This window comes from Macaca thibetana, chromosome 11 (genome assembly GCF_024542745.1).
Source record: "Macaca thibetana thibetana isolate TM-01 chromosome 11, ASM2454274v1, whole genome shotgun sequence".
Classification (NCBI taxonomy): domain Eukaryota; kingdom Metazoa; phylum Chordata; class Mammalia; order Primates; family Cercopithecidae; genus Macaca; species Macaca thibetana.
In genome coordinates, this window is record NC_065588.1 from 99985003 (window position 1) to 99999843 (window position 14841).

Below are 14841 nucleotides of genomic sequence, written 5' to 3' on the forward strand. Positions count from 1 at the left end.
ACATGGTAAAAACATTCTGGAATCCTAAGCATGAGGTACCAGCTTGCAAAGTGGCGTGCTACATTCTCATGCCTTTTACACTATTTTTAGTGACTCCAGACACATTTACCACCACTAGTTTCACCCATGAAAAGCCATTTCTAGCATCTAGTATGCTAATTAACAAAGCCTGGGTGCCAGTCAGAGCTAAAGTCAGCAGAAGGCTTGGCGTGGCCACCTCTAGAGTGTGGCCATTTTTAGACAGGGTCCTGGTGTGTCATGCAGGCTGGAGTGCAGTGGCACCATCAGGGCTCACTGCAAGCCTCAGGTGATCCTCCCACCTCAGCCTCCCGAAGTGCTGGGATTACAGGCGCAAGCCACCGTGCCCGGCCGAGCGGGGTTCCTATTACACTCTCTCAGGCACTCAAGAGCCACCACTGGTTCAAGATGAATTTTCAAACTGAAAGGAGTTTTTATAATATTAGCTACCTTTTGTGAGGTGCTTATAACTTGTTAGATGTAGGCTCTAATTTAATCCTCCTACCTCCCTGTGAGGTATCTTATGACCCTTTGTAGATGAAGAAACCACAGCCAAGTTGGAATGATTTGTTCTGGGCCACCCAGCTTCAAGCAGGAGAGACTAAATGGGTTCCCAGAACAGGTGGCCCTACCCCCAGCCCATCCCGCCTCCCAACACAAGGCAGCAGCATGAACGAACAGGCCCAGCACACAGCGCTCAGGGAGAGTCAGGCCTCAGGCCAGGGGCCGCCAGAGAGGTTCAACCTAGAACTCCACACGCAGAATGCCCTGCCCCCTTATAACCCTCTCTTTTCCAGGACTCTGACGAACGGCAGCTTGAGGGCAACGACCCCTTGGGGACACTATGAGGGCCTGGACAGGAGACGCCAGCCATCACCCACTGCCATCTGGGCCATCAACTGAATTCTCAGCACCAGTTGCCTTTTGGGAACATAAAGTCCTTTAAGCACTCAGAAGCCATACCTCATCTCTCTGGCTGATCTGGGGGTTGTTTCTGTGGGCGAGGGATATGTTACTGTGCCCACCCAGTGCAGCTTCCTGCTCTGACCCTTTGGCTCTTCTTCCTTTGTACGCTTCAGCTGGCACCCGCTCCATTCTGCCCCACACGATGGGTAACTGATCTTTCTTCCCTGTTAGACTGTAAGCCTCCATCTTTGTATCCCAGCCCCTAGCCTAGTGCCTGACACAGGAACTGTGCACAATAAAGTTTTGTGGAACAGAAACAAAGTCAACACAACAAATCTAGTGTTTTGGGACTGTGTCACGGGAGGATTTGAACTCTGAAGGCAAAATCCACTTCCTGTGGGCCTTTTCAATCAGACGTCATCAGTCTTATAAATTCTTTAAGAAGACATGATAATCACAGTGAGATGCCACTTCACACCCACGAGGATGGCTAGAATCGAAAAAACAGTAACACGTATTGGAAAGGATGTGGAGAAAATGGAACCCTCATACATTGCTGGTGGGAATCCAAAATGGTACAGCCACTGTAGAAAACAGTTTGGAAAAAAAAATAAACAGTTACCACATGACCTAAAAATTCAACAGAAATGAAAATATGTCCACACAAAAACTTGTATATGCATCTTCATAGTAGCATTATTCATAAAAGCCAGAAAAATGGAAACAACTCAAATTCCATCAGCTGATAAATGAACAAACTGTGGTGGTCCGTACAATAAAATATTCAGCCCTAAAAAATGAAGTACTGGTACATGTGATAGTTCAGATGAACCTTGAAAACATTAAGAAGCCAGTCACAAAGGACCAAGTATTATATGATTCCATTTATATGAAATGTCTAAAATAGGCAAATTGATCGAGACAAAGTAGGCTGATTGCCACGGGGAATGAGGAGTGACTGCTAATGGGTATGGGACTTCTTTTTTGGGTGATGAGGAATTTGATAGTAGTGATGGTCGTACCACCTTATGACTATACGAAGAAACACAAAACTGTACACTTTAAAACAGTGAATTTTATGGCGTGGTGTGTGTTATATCTCAAATTTAAAGAAGCCATAATTACTAAATAATACATCATTTTTCCAAATATTATATATAGGTGGGCTGGCTTTGGGGTCTGTTAAATATAATTAACCTGCCAAAGAAGGTTGAAGATGGCCCTCCCATCTAGACACACTGCAAGAGTGATCTGCACCGAGACCCCTTCCTTCAGAAGGCAAAGGGAGACCTTGGCCTGGGTATTAGCCAGGTGTTAGGCACAGTTAAAATTAACACTTGAGGCTGGGCACAGTGGCTCACGCCTGTAATCCCAGCACTTTGGGAGGCTGAGGTGGGCGGATCACGAGGTCAGGAGTTCAAGACCAGCCTGACCAACATGGTGAAACCCCATCTCTACTAAAAATACAAAAAAAAATAGCTGGGTGTGGTAGCACGCGCCTATAATTCCAGCTACTCAGGAGGCTGAGGCAAGAGAATAGCTTGAACCCGGGAGGCGGAGGTTGCAGTGAGCTGAGATTGTGCCACTGCACTCCAGCCTGGGCGACAGAGTAAGACTCCGTCTCAAAAAAAAAAAAAAAAAAAAAAAAAAAAAAAAAATACAAAATTAACTCTTGGGACGCTACAGCCCATTAAAAAGTTTGAAAATGAGGCCGGGCGCGGTGGCTCAAGCCTGTAATCCCAGCACTTTGGGAGGCCGAGGCGGGCGGATCACAAGGTCAGGAGATCGAGACCACAGTGAAACCCCGTCTCTACTAAAAATACAAAAATTAGCCGGGCGCGGTGGCAGGCGCCTGTAGTCCCAGCTACTCAGGAGGCTGAGGCAGGAGAATGGCGGGAACCCGGGAGGCGGAGCTTGCAGTGAGCCGAGATCGCGCCACTGCACTCCAGCCTGGGCAACAGCGTGAGACTCCGTCTCAAAAAAAAAAAAAAAAAAAAAAAAAAAAAGTTTGAAAATGGCCAGGCACAGTGGCTCACACCTATAATCCCAGCACTTTGGGAGGTCCAGGCAGGTGAATCACCTGAGGTAAGGAGTTCAAGACCAGCCTGGCCAACATGGTGAAACCCTGTCTCTACTAAAAATACAAAAATTAGCCGGGCGTGGTGGTGCACACCTGTAGTTCTAGCTACTCAGGAGGCCGAGGCAGGAGAATCACTTGAACCTGAGAGGCGGAGGTTGCAGTGAGCCGAGATCCTGCCACTGCACTCCAGCCAGGGTGACAGAGTAAGACTCCAACTCAAAAAAAGAAAGTTTGAAAAAACTGTGTTATCACAAGCAGAGTTTCATACAAACTAGGCCAGGGGGAGAGGGGGAGAGGGGGAGGGGGAGGGGGAGAGGGGGAGGGGGAGAGGGGGGGAGGGGAGAGGGAGAGAGAGGGAAGGAGAGGGGGAGGGGAGAGGGAGAGGGGAGAGGGGGGAGGGGAGAGAGAGGGAAGGAAGAAGTGGGGGCGGGGAGAGAGAGAGAGTGTGTGTATGTGTACCTTCTGTAGAGACACCTCAGATTTATAACCAGAAGAAATTGGTTCAACTGTAGACTCCCTTACTTAATAGTTAAGGGAAAAACTTCAACCGACATCGCAAGTTTGTTGAGGATGAAGTATGAACTGTATGCAGGCCTTAGCATAGCCGATGGAGGACCCGAAAACCCAACTCCACATTAGCTAAGACAGCACGGGGATGTACTGTTAGCTGTTACTGGAAGACCTAGAGGAGGGCAGCCTCAGGGTTGATTCCACTCAGAACCTCAAAGACATCATCAAAGACCCAGTGTCTTCCCACTCTGCCCTCTGAGCACACCTAGAGCAGACTTCCTCGAGGGGATAAAGTGGCCTCGTCAGTTACACAGAGTGTTACCATTCAGGAGAGAGCCTCTCATAGGAGCTGGCTCAGAACAGTGAGGAACTTTTCCTAGAATGCCCTCCCCCCAACACACACACAAACTTGCCCTAGAGTCTGAAAATGCCACGTTCCACTGGCACAGGCAAAGGGGATGGGGTCATGCCCAGATGGGCTTAGATGGGCTTAACCTACTCAGGCCCACCCAACCAACTTCTCTCCATAACTGTGTGGCCTTGTTAGTTTCCTGAAGCTCCTGGGGCACAAATTATCCTTTTGCACTGTGGCCTGTCATATGAGGCAATATGAGGCGATCCCCAGCAGGCCCTCAGCATGGGGTGCGGTGCACTAGTGTTGAATTATTTCCCCTTCCCACCTCTTGACAACTCGGTTCCCCACTCCTGAGCCCTAAGGCAAACATCAGCAGAAAACTCTGTCCCCAACACATGTGCCCTCCATGGAGCACGGTCTTTGTCTGCTACATCCAGTTTCAGAACCGCGTGAGGCACACAGCAGGCCCTCGGCAAATGGAGGTTGGTGGAGTGCTGGGTCAGTGGGACCCGTGCAGACAAGTACTGCTCTCACGGTCCAGGCTCCTTGTTACTGCCCAGCTGGTGGACCCAGGATGCAGAGTGGGAGGCTACAGCTGTCGGCCACCCCAGCTGACTGCCACTAATGCCAGAGGAAGGGATATTCAGGAAGGGATATGGACTGAGCCTCTACCCAGCATCTCTTCTTGTTCCACGAGCAGGGAGGAAAAGATCACCTCACCCAACCACTTACAAAGAAATTCTGAAACATTTTTAACAACAAATGTGTTATCTTATTAATTGCTAGAATTACCTTAGAAGAAAAGGCATGTGAGAGGAGTGACCAGGGATGACAATTTGCCTCAACTTCCCATACCTGATATTTTTGCTGTGGAGGAAAGTAACGCGAAGGATTAGGTGCAGGCAGGCTCAGCCTCTCGGCAGGACTTCCTGGAGGAGACTGCACGGATGTGCAGCCACGAGGCAATTTCTCTCCATCTGCAGTTCTTGACCCAGAGCACCTGCTCCTTGGCGACGTGAAAAGTAATTCATAGAAAACATGACCTATCCTCACACATGATTTTTTTTTTTAAATCAATGTAACCCTCTACACTTACATTCACTGAAAGAAAACAGTTTATAATGCATGTTTAAGGAAGTATGCTAGATTTGCCTTTTAAAGCTATATATGTAAACCTGTCATTAAAAAGTGAATGAGTGAAGAATTAGAAATGTATATATAAGGTTCTATAACAGAAACATAAAGTAACTTACAATAAAATACATACTTACTTGGTAAAATCTCAGCTACAATTTCAATAGAAGACACAATGAAGACAATTATAATTGCTTAAAACAAATTTGGATTTTAGAAAAGATAATATTTGATTATTTTTTAAATAATTGACTTTTTTTTTTTTTTCAGACAAGGTCTCACTCTGTCACCCAGACTGGACTGCAGTAGCTCAATCATGGCTCACTGAAGCCTCAACCTTCTGGGCTCAAGTGATCCTCCAGACTCAGCCTCCCAAGTAGCTGCAACTACAGGCGCCCATCACCAAGCCCAACTAATGTGGTTTATTTTTTGTAGAGATGGAGTTTCACTATATTACCCAGGCTGGTCTCAAATTCTTGAGCTCAAGCAATCCTCCCACCTTGGCCTCCCTAAGTGCTAGGATTACAGGCATGAGCCACCACACCTGGCTGACATTTTAAAATAAAGGTTAAGTGCTAGGGTCTAAATGTTTGTGACCCCCAAAATTCCTGTGTTGAAATCTTTACCCCCAAGGTGGTAACACTAGGAGGGTGGTAAGTGAGCCTGTAAGCCTTTGGGAGGTGATTAAGGAGGAGGGGCATCCTTAAGGGGATTAGTGCCCTTATAATAGAGGCCTCAGAGAGCTCCCTTGATCTATCCACCATGCAGAAGTCACCACCTGTGAACCAGGAAACAGGCCTCACCAGACACCAAACCTGCCGGCACCTTGATCTTGGACTTGCCAGCCTCCTGGGCAGTGAAAAATAAATTTCTGTTGTTTATAAGCTAAATCAGCATATGGTCTTTTGTTATAGCAGCATGAATGGACTGAAACAGTAAGTACAATCTTACATATATGTGTCTGTACAATTTATGGAAATGACCAGTACAAATGCAGACTGACACAGGTGTAATTTATGACTCAAATACCAGGAGTGGCCTCCTGTGGAGGATGTGCTCTTCTGACGTGATGAATAATTCCTTATAAAGCTCTGAATAAAACGAAGTCAAAATCTTCCTTTGGTTTACATATAGCTGCATTCCTGGAAAATTCAGTATGTTAAAATTATGTCACAACAGTTTCTAGGCTTAGAAAATTATAAACAGGTTTCCACCTACATGAATTGTATCATGTAGATACATGTGTAGACAGGGGACCACACTTCAGTGTACTGGGCTCTCCCTCACAATGCAGGGGGTCTAACATGTCTGGTCCTTGCCCTCAAAATACTAGACATCCCCTCCCCATCACTGCAAAACCCAAGCACCCTGCAACCCACCCTTCCACACATCTCCAGATTGTCCCCAATGGGCAGTGCTGGCCAGGGTTGGGAATCACCACTGGGGATGGAGGGAAAGGTTGGGTTGAGCTAAGCTCAGGCTCTGCTCTCTGCTGCCTTCACTGCCGAAATAACTGCATTCCACATCATCGAGATTTCTGCTGAGCCAAGTCCAAAGTTCTGGAAGCCCAAAGTGTCTTATAGACTCATTCACAACTCCAGGAAAGAGGAGCAGCCCATATTTCAGGCAGAGGAGCAGGCTGTCACTTCCTCTTAGATGACATGCCAAGTTTCTGGAAAACCACCCCCAGAAAATCAGTATGGGGCAGATTTGCTAGTGAGTCCACCAACACCCACCATCACAAGTACACAAAGGCAAGTGATCGAAAGGAGGAAAAAAAAAGATATCCACAGGAGGAATGAATGAGATTCAGGTATAAGCACAAGGATTTTAAGATGTTTTACACACACACACACACACACACACACACACGTTGGGAAAAAAAAAAGTCTTCAAGCTGACCTCTAACATTTACTCCTAATTCCCTATTTCCTTTCCTTAAAAGATTTCCAGCTTGCCTGGTAAGTTGATTACGAACACACAGGAACCTCTGTGGTGACACACCATAGGTCACTGCTGCCCACCTGTGCTCACACCAAGTTTGCATCTGAGGCTTACCTTCCAGTCTTTAAGCTCTGAAAGCAAGTGAGTGTGCTTGCTGCGGGTGGGGGCAGATGGGGGTAGTGAGAAGAAACCCATACCCCTTTTTTGGGCTTTCCCCAAAAAAGGTTATCCCTTCTCTCAGGGATAAACTTTTTGAAGTCCCTTAGAATTTTTTTTTAATCCAAGATCTCCATTATTTATTTTTGTAGAAATAACCTCAAGTCCTGGAAAAAAAAATGCCTGTTTAGAAAACAATACTGTGGATTCATCAGAATTTAACATAGCGGACTTAAGCACACAAAATAGGTGACTGACAATAAGCCAGATGATACAATTCAAACTTTTATTTGGCAATAAGTTCAGAGTCACATAACACATAAAATCAACATTTAAAATAAATAGCAAATTCACATCTAGAATAAATAAGCCTGCCTAATTTGCATTAATTGTGCCTGATATCATACAGGCACAATCTGTCATTCCACGAGATAACTGGAAAAGAGTCTCCAAAGTCAGAGTTCAAACCTGCAGGACTGAAAACGCACAGAAGCACTGTCGCAGGCTGGGTTCCCCAAAAGCAGATACTGAGGTGGAGAATGGCGTGCAGGAAGGTTCACAGGACAGTGCTGTGGGCTGAGCCGGGCTGGGTACAGTTTTGGCAGGGGGAGGCACTGGGCTGCAATGTGGCCACAGTGAGGTCTCACTGACCCCACAAGGGGCTCTGGAGCTGGGATGGCCCCAGAGGGTTTCCCAAGTTGGGGTGGGGAGGCCAGCCCTTTGTACCCCATATGGAGCCGGTAAGGGTTACAGGCAGGAAGGGGCTGCGATCTGGGGCAGGCAGGGCTCTGCAGCAGGGGAAACTCCCCATGAGGGCTGGAAGTAAATGGCCCGCCAGCAGCACTCCCAGCAGTTAGGGGAGTATGTCTTTCAGTCTGGAAAGGTCATCTGGGCAGCTGAGCTCAGCACTCAGCACTAGCACAATTACAAACTAATACAATGAGAGGTATATTCAACAAGTGCCCAAGCCTGATGGCTCAAGTACACACACTGGCCATACGTGTAACTATGCCCAGGAAGTAGCCCAGAAGGGAATACAGTGCACTATTACCTACAGAACTTTCTCCTCTCTGCATCCTAGCTATGAGGTTAGTCATCTGCACATTCTCAGCAAGGGAATCTTGCCATTGCCACCAACACAATCCATTAGAGCAGGAGCTAACAAGCCACAGGCTGAGGGCCAAATCCAGCCCACAGCTTGTCTTGGTAAATCAAGTTGTACTGGAACACAGCCATGACCATGGTCATTCCTACAGCAGTAGCAGCAAAAGCAAACAGCCCAAAAAGCCAAAAATACTTCCTATCTGGCCTTTACAGGAAAAGTTTACTGACCCTGCATTAAGGGTACTTCATTCCCTTCCCTTTCTTTAACCCACTAGTAGTATCAAAGGTTAGCTGAACTTTGAGCTAAGCTCCTAAATGCTAAGGCAAAAAAAAAAAAAAAAAAGGAAAGAAAAGAAAGAAAAGAAAAGAAAAGAAAAGAAAAGAAAAGAAAAGAAAAGAAAAGAAAAGAAAAAAGAAAGAAAGAAAGAAAGAAAAAAAAAAAAAAAGAAAAGAAAGAAAAGAAAGAAAAGAAAGAAAAGAAAGAAAAAAGAAAGAAAGAAAGAAAGAAAGAAAGAAAGAAAGAAAGAAAGAAAGAAAGAAAGAAAGAAAGAAAGAAAGACCTGGTACAAAAGAAAGTCGACATTAAGAAGGCAAAATGTAGGTTCTCTATTAGTTGAATAGAGCAATCAAGGAACCCTGTGTCTGGCCAAATTTAGTCTTAGAGCATTCTAGACAAGGAACCCCAAGTGGTCTTTGGCAGCAAATGAGCATGCAGAAAAGTGGAATTCAGTTCCAGTATTTAGCCCAGTCTCTGCTGCTTTTAAAAGGTCTTTTGAGAAGAGGATAGAAGAAAAGCCACTTAGTTTGCCCAAAGCTAAATTAACTAGGACACAAGACTACTTTTCAATTCTCCTTTGCAATAATTAAGAGTGACAATGCATTCAAAGCAACTAGTCATTTTAGTCTGTAATAGGCCCAAATCAGTAGCGAGCGGTTTATGTTACATGATATTAATGGGAACAGCAGAAAATAGTGCCACAGGTTATAATGTTTTAAAAAACAGAGAGGCTCTATGTTAGGGGGAAAGTGGGAGCTCTAAGCCAAACAACTGAAGTATTTCAAAAGCTACGTTTCACCTGTAAAAACAACACTGGAAAAAAAAAATCAGCTGTGCAAGTCCCTTCCAAAGGGACCTCTATGGGCCTTGCTGGACTGTCATATCTGTGATGGCTGCTGCCCTGGACTCATTATTGTTCATATAATTCTTAGAAAATCAGTCAAAGCAATATTAAAAAGTAATTTTTAAATGTTCAAACTATTTTTGTTTGCTTTACAACATGATTTTTTAAATGGTTGAAAATATTTTTGTTTCCCTTGTACCAATATGCATTCATGCATGTGCACACCAGAGAACAAAATGCCCAGTGCAGTGTGCCAGATCCCACACTGCACTGTCATGACAGGCTGGGCACGGTGGCTCCCACCTGTAATCCCAGCACCTTGGGAGGTCAGGGCAGGTGGATCACCCGAGGTCAGGAGTTTGAGACCAGCCTGGCCAACATGGTGAAAACCTGTCTCTACTAAAAACACAAAAAAATTAGGTGGGTGTGGTGGCAGGTGCCTATAATCCCAGCTACTCAGGAGGCTGAGGCAGGAGAATCGCTTGAACCCAGGAGGTGGAGGTTGCAGTGAGCCAAGATCGCACCATTGTACTCCAGCCTGGGCAACAAGAGCAAAACTCTATCTCCAAAAAAAAAAAAAAAAAAGAATCATGACAAGGCCAGGCACAGTGGCTCACACCCGGAATCCCAGCACTTTGGAAGGCTGAGGTGGGCAGAACACTTGAGGCCAGGAGTTTGAGACCAGCCTGGCTAACATGGTGAAACCCTATCTCTACTAAAAATACAAAAACTGGCTGGGCCTGATGGCATGTACCAGTAGTCCCAGCTACTCAGGAGGCTGAGGCACGAAAATTGCTTGAACCTGGGAGGCAGAGGTGCAGTGAGCCGAGATTGCACCACTGCACTCCAGCACGGGCAACAGAGCGAGACCTTGCCTCAAAAAAAAATAAAATAAAATAAAAAGTCATGACAGCAACAAGTTAAAATCTGTCCTGAGTATAGACAAGGATTAATAATAAACTGGGATGGACCTCCATCGTTCACATGGGAATGACGGTGCTCAGCCCCGTTACCGCCACGACATGGGTCTACAGTCTGCAAGGTACACACTCAGTGAGCCTTGGTGGCCTAGACGACAGGCTTCTGCCACATGGGAGATTTCAACACTGCCAAGTTCAATGGCCGAAAGACTGAAATTCTTCTAAATGGGAATTGATTATAAAACTCATTATTCACACCCAGAAAATGTTTTTCTCCTTCAAAGCTTAGGTCACCTAACCTAAACACTCATGAAAACAGGTTTTAAAAATAGTTCTACTTCATTCTTGAGTAAACAAAACACCCTATAACTGGCACCTGGTAGGTAACCAATGAATATCTGATTAGATAAAAACCAATAATTATTTTTAAACAACACCTACTTCCTCAATCTGCTTCTCCAAAGGCAGAAACTTGAAGCCAAGAGCATCAGCACATTCTTCTAGAACCCCAACACTGAGCAGTTCTGAGCACAACACACATCCATCAAGTGTCAGCCTCCAATACACCCTGATGATGGAAACCTAGAAGCAAGCAAACAATAAACAAAATGCCTGCCCTGTTCCAAAAAAAGAACACACTACTGTGTCTTACTGTGTTCATAACAAAATGTAGAAGATGGGGAGAAGCCTTATTGGATCTAAAGGGTCACCTTCACCATTATAGTTAAATACAGCCAAATATCACAAGTACATTCCAACTATAACAAGTAGCATTACAAACGATGCTATGTAACTCGTTAAGTTTCTGCCATCTGGCAAGGAGCCCATGGAATGCCAGGCTCGCATTTCATCAATAGATGGTTACATACATTTATCACAATAAAAATGTTGAATAAGCAAGCACTCTCCACAAGCTCCCCTCATGTTCCTGCCATCCTTTAGATTTAAGAGTATAACATGGTACCGCCAAAGCTTAAAATGAGTTTTAGCAATACTAGATTAGGCTAATCTGAACGGAAGTATTTATATAGCATACGCAATTAAAATAGTATTAGCAACGCCATAACTAATAACAGCAGACATTCCCATAGCACTCAGAGAGCGCAGTAAATATGCGCTTTACATTGAAGGATACTACAAATGCAGATGCAATTAAGGATTCTTCCCTCCAACAAAAGGAATATATGCCACTTGCACTGCCCCTAGAAAGAAAGGAGAAAAGCAGGCCAGGTGTGGTGGCTCACGCCTGTAATCCCAGCACTTTGGGAGGCCGAGGTGGGCTGATCATCTGAGGTCGGGAGTTCGAGACCAGCCTGACCAACATGGAGAAACCCCATCTCTACTAGAAATACAAAATTAGCTGGGAGTGGTGGTGCATGCCTGTAATCCCAGCTACTTGGGAAGCTGAGGCAGGAGAATCGCTTGAACCCGGGAGGCAGAGGTTGCAGTGAGCTGAGATTGCACTACTGAACTCCGGCCTGGGCAACAAGAGCAAAACTCCATCTCAAAAAAAACAAAACAGAAAGAAATGAGAAAAGCTCGGTTAGCTAAGTCATATCTATTTCTCAGCTTCAATGTCCTTCACCCTTTCCCATCTTAGACATCTTTAAAAAAAAAAAAAAAAACTATACAAACTCCCCAATAGTCGCACAAACACCGCAGGAGTGAAATCTGAGAGAAGGCTGGACCTGGCTAAGTTGTGGTGGCCATCTTCGTCCTCCCCTGGCCAATCCAAGCACCTCTCAGTTGATAACTCATCAGAGAGAAGCCAGGAACTTGTTTATTTCCATCTAGACAAGGACTGTTTCTGGTAAATCTCATGTTTTAACAGGATTCCAATTCAAGCGGGTGGTGGCATGGCATAGCATTTCATTATAAAGATGCCTTTCCCTGGTTCATTTTCTTTCTTCCAGTGAGCACATGAAACCAACTCGGGTGGTGTTTCCAGGTTTAACAGGCTCCTGGGAGATCTACCACAAATGTTTTGGTTCTTCTAACCCACTCATTTCTTGCAGAAGGCTCTTCAGAAGGCTGTTCCACTAGCTGGAAGGTTTTGACCAGAGCTCTCATCTCCTCTCTCCTGCCCTCCTCCATGCTGGGAAAGGACACAGGAATCACACACTGAGGACAAAAGGGTCCAGGAGTTGCAACTTCTCTTGTTCTTTCTCACCTAAGTCCTTCCGGGGAGGCTGTGTTCTCTTTGATGCAATGTGCCAGAATGTCAAAGCCTTAGTACCAAATGATTTGGGAACTGGCCATCACCTGGGGGCCTCTCTGTCACTCACAGGAGCGTTTTGCCATTGTGGAGCCCTCTAAATCAGCCTTCTGGAAGCAGTTAATCTTTGCCCATCACTGTGCCCCTGCAGTTCCCAATGCACCGCCAGTACACGTTCAGGAAATGTGCCATGGAGCAGTCAAGAACCGTTTCAAGCCTGACCTGCTAGAATACAGAGACGGTATCAAGCGTCTCACCTATCCCAGACAACCCGATGTTCCAGGACCTCGGTAAACAAAAAAGCGAAATCAGAGTTCCAATGAGAAGTTTGCCTTTCAGCCCTGCATGGAGGGAAAGGCTAGAGAGGCGGGCTGCTAGCTCCTGTCTTAACCATTGGGAGAATTATTCTCCATAAGGTACAAAACAAATATCAAAAGGCTTATCTGTATCTTTTCCAAAAGCAACACTCAGACCCACATGACGTCAACCCCATCATGCCTGCCCAATCAGGGGCAGTTACAGTTTCTAGCTTTTGCCCTCGGCTACTTGGCCTGGGCCTCCTGCAGGAGAGGGGTTCTGAAGGTGGGGGGCCTTTCTGACCAGGCGGGCAGTTCGTGCTGCAGTGGAGTCCTCCGGGGGTAGAAAGTGTGGCTGACGTCATAGTTCAGGAGGCAGCTCAGAGACGCCATGTAGATGTCAGCGAAGCGTGACAGGCGCCTCAGGAAGTAGGTTGGGTTCTGGTCTGTGCGGAACAGGCTTCCAAACTGGGCGTTGAAGAAACTCTTGGTCATTTCTCTGAAGGGGCAATAAAAAAGCGAAGCAACACAGAATGATTCAAAAAGCCTTGTTTTTAAACTACTGAAATCAAAATCACTTCTTTTTCAGAAAAAAAAAAAGGACTCATTTGAGAAAAAAGCCTAGAGCAGCCCCAAATATTAATTAAGAAAACAGTCTAGAGCCAGGTGTGGTGGCTCACATCTATAATCCCAGCACTTGGCGAGGCCAAGGCAGGTGGATCACTTGAGGCCAGGAGTTCGAGACCAGCCTGGTCAACATGGTGAAACCCCATCTCTACTAAAAATATAAAAATTAGCCAGGCGTGGTGGCGCATACCTGTAGTTCCAGCTACTCAGGAGGCTGAGGCACAAGAATCGCTTGAACCAGGGAGGCAGAGGGTGCAGTAAGCAGAGATCATGCCACTGCATTCCAGCCTGGGCAACAGAACGAGACTCCGTCTCACAAAAACAAAAACAAACAACATTCTGGCCCGGGCATGGCAGGTGGATCACTTGTGCCCTGGACCACCAGCATGGGCAACATAGTGAGACCTTGTCTCTACAAAAATGCAAAAAATTTGGCCAGGCATGGTGGCATATGTCTGTAGTTCCAGCTACTCAGGAGGCTGAAGTCGGAGAACTGCTTGAGCCCGGGTGGTTGAGGCTGCAGTGAGCTATGACTGTGCCACTGCACTCCAGCTTGGGTGACAGAATGAGACCCTATCTAAAAATAAAAAAAGAAAACAGCCTGCTATCCATCCATCAAAACGACTCTGGTCCTATTTCCCCCTTAACTGTCTCAAGGCTCCAGATGCTTTTGCACGTTTCTCTAAGGACACACGCCCCATCTCCCAAACTAAACACAGGATGCAACAGCTGCTCCCGATGGTACACAGAGGAATACAGAATGCTCTCAGGAGTCTCCACTTCCCTTACTGAAAGGATCAAGACCCCCCCTGTTTCACAAGCTTATTGTGAGAACTGAGTAAGGTAAGCAAAATAAAAGCATGTTGTAAACTCTCAAGTGCTCAGATGGAGGAATTAAGGATTGTTTTATGTGATGTAAATCTCCCCCATCCATTACGTACTTCAATGCCTCCCGGTCTCCTCAGAAGTGAGACTGTTCACCCCGTCCACGGCCCATAAGCCCCTGCAGTCATCCTTACGTGCATGTATGTCTATTTCAACATCCCTATCATACACACACAGGATATGCACTCTCTGATGGCTGGCACCCTACAGAGTACTCCATCAAAATGAACGAATACTATTTGACTGCTAATAAGTCATTTACAAACACAGCAAAAAAATAGAATCATTTATACAGCTGTGTGATAAAAGCCACTAGTTAGTTGGTAGCAGTTAAAATAAGACTCAGACAGTCAACATCCTGAGAGGGAGGAGGACAAACTAAATGCAATACAGCTTTGGCTTCTCCAGAATCTGAGGAATGGACTCACTGTCCCCTCTCCACGCCCCGTCCACCCACCCACGCACACCACCACATGAACCCCCGAGTCAGGCTGCCCACGGCTGGGAGGCCAGAATCCCACCACAACCACTGCTGCCAAACCTCAGAGATGGCTGTGCCCAGCGGCTGGA

At 45.9% G+C, this 14841-nt stretch overlaps 3 protein-coding genes across 4 annotated transcripts in view; 2 read left to right on the forward strand and 1 right to left on the reverse strand.

Moving 5' to 3' along the window:
* Positions 1-1241, forward strand: part of STAB2 (stabilin 2) — a 168386-nt gene extending 167145 nt beyond the window's left edge. For both annotated transcript variants that reach the window (XM_050748449.1, XM_050748450.1), the window contains exon 69: positions 816-1241. In XM_050748449.1, the coding sequence (XP_050604406.1) occupies positions 816-866 (51 nt within the window). In that variant the 3' untranslated portion in view covers positions 867-1241. The remainder of the gene's footprint in view (positions 1-815) is intronic.
* Positions 1-14841, forward strand: part of HSP90B1 (heat shock protein 90 beta family member 1) — a 188839-nt gene that overhangs the window by 6768 nt on the left and 167230 nt on the right. The window lies entirely within an intron of this gene.
* Positions 12889-14841, reverse strand: part of NT5DC3 (5'-nucleotidase domain containing 3) — a 63176-nt gene continuing 61223 nt past the window's right edge. The window contains exon 14 of the mRNA XM_050748477.1: positions 12889-13258. Coding sequence (XP_050604434.1) covers positions 13006-13258 — 253 coding nt within the window. The 3' untranslated portion in view covers positions 12889-13005. The remainder of the gene's footprint in view (positions 13259-14841) is intronic.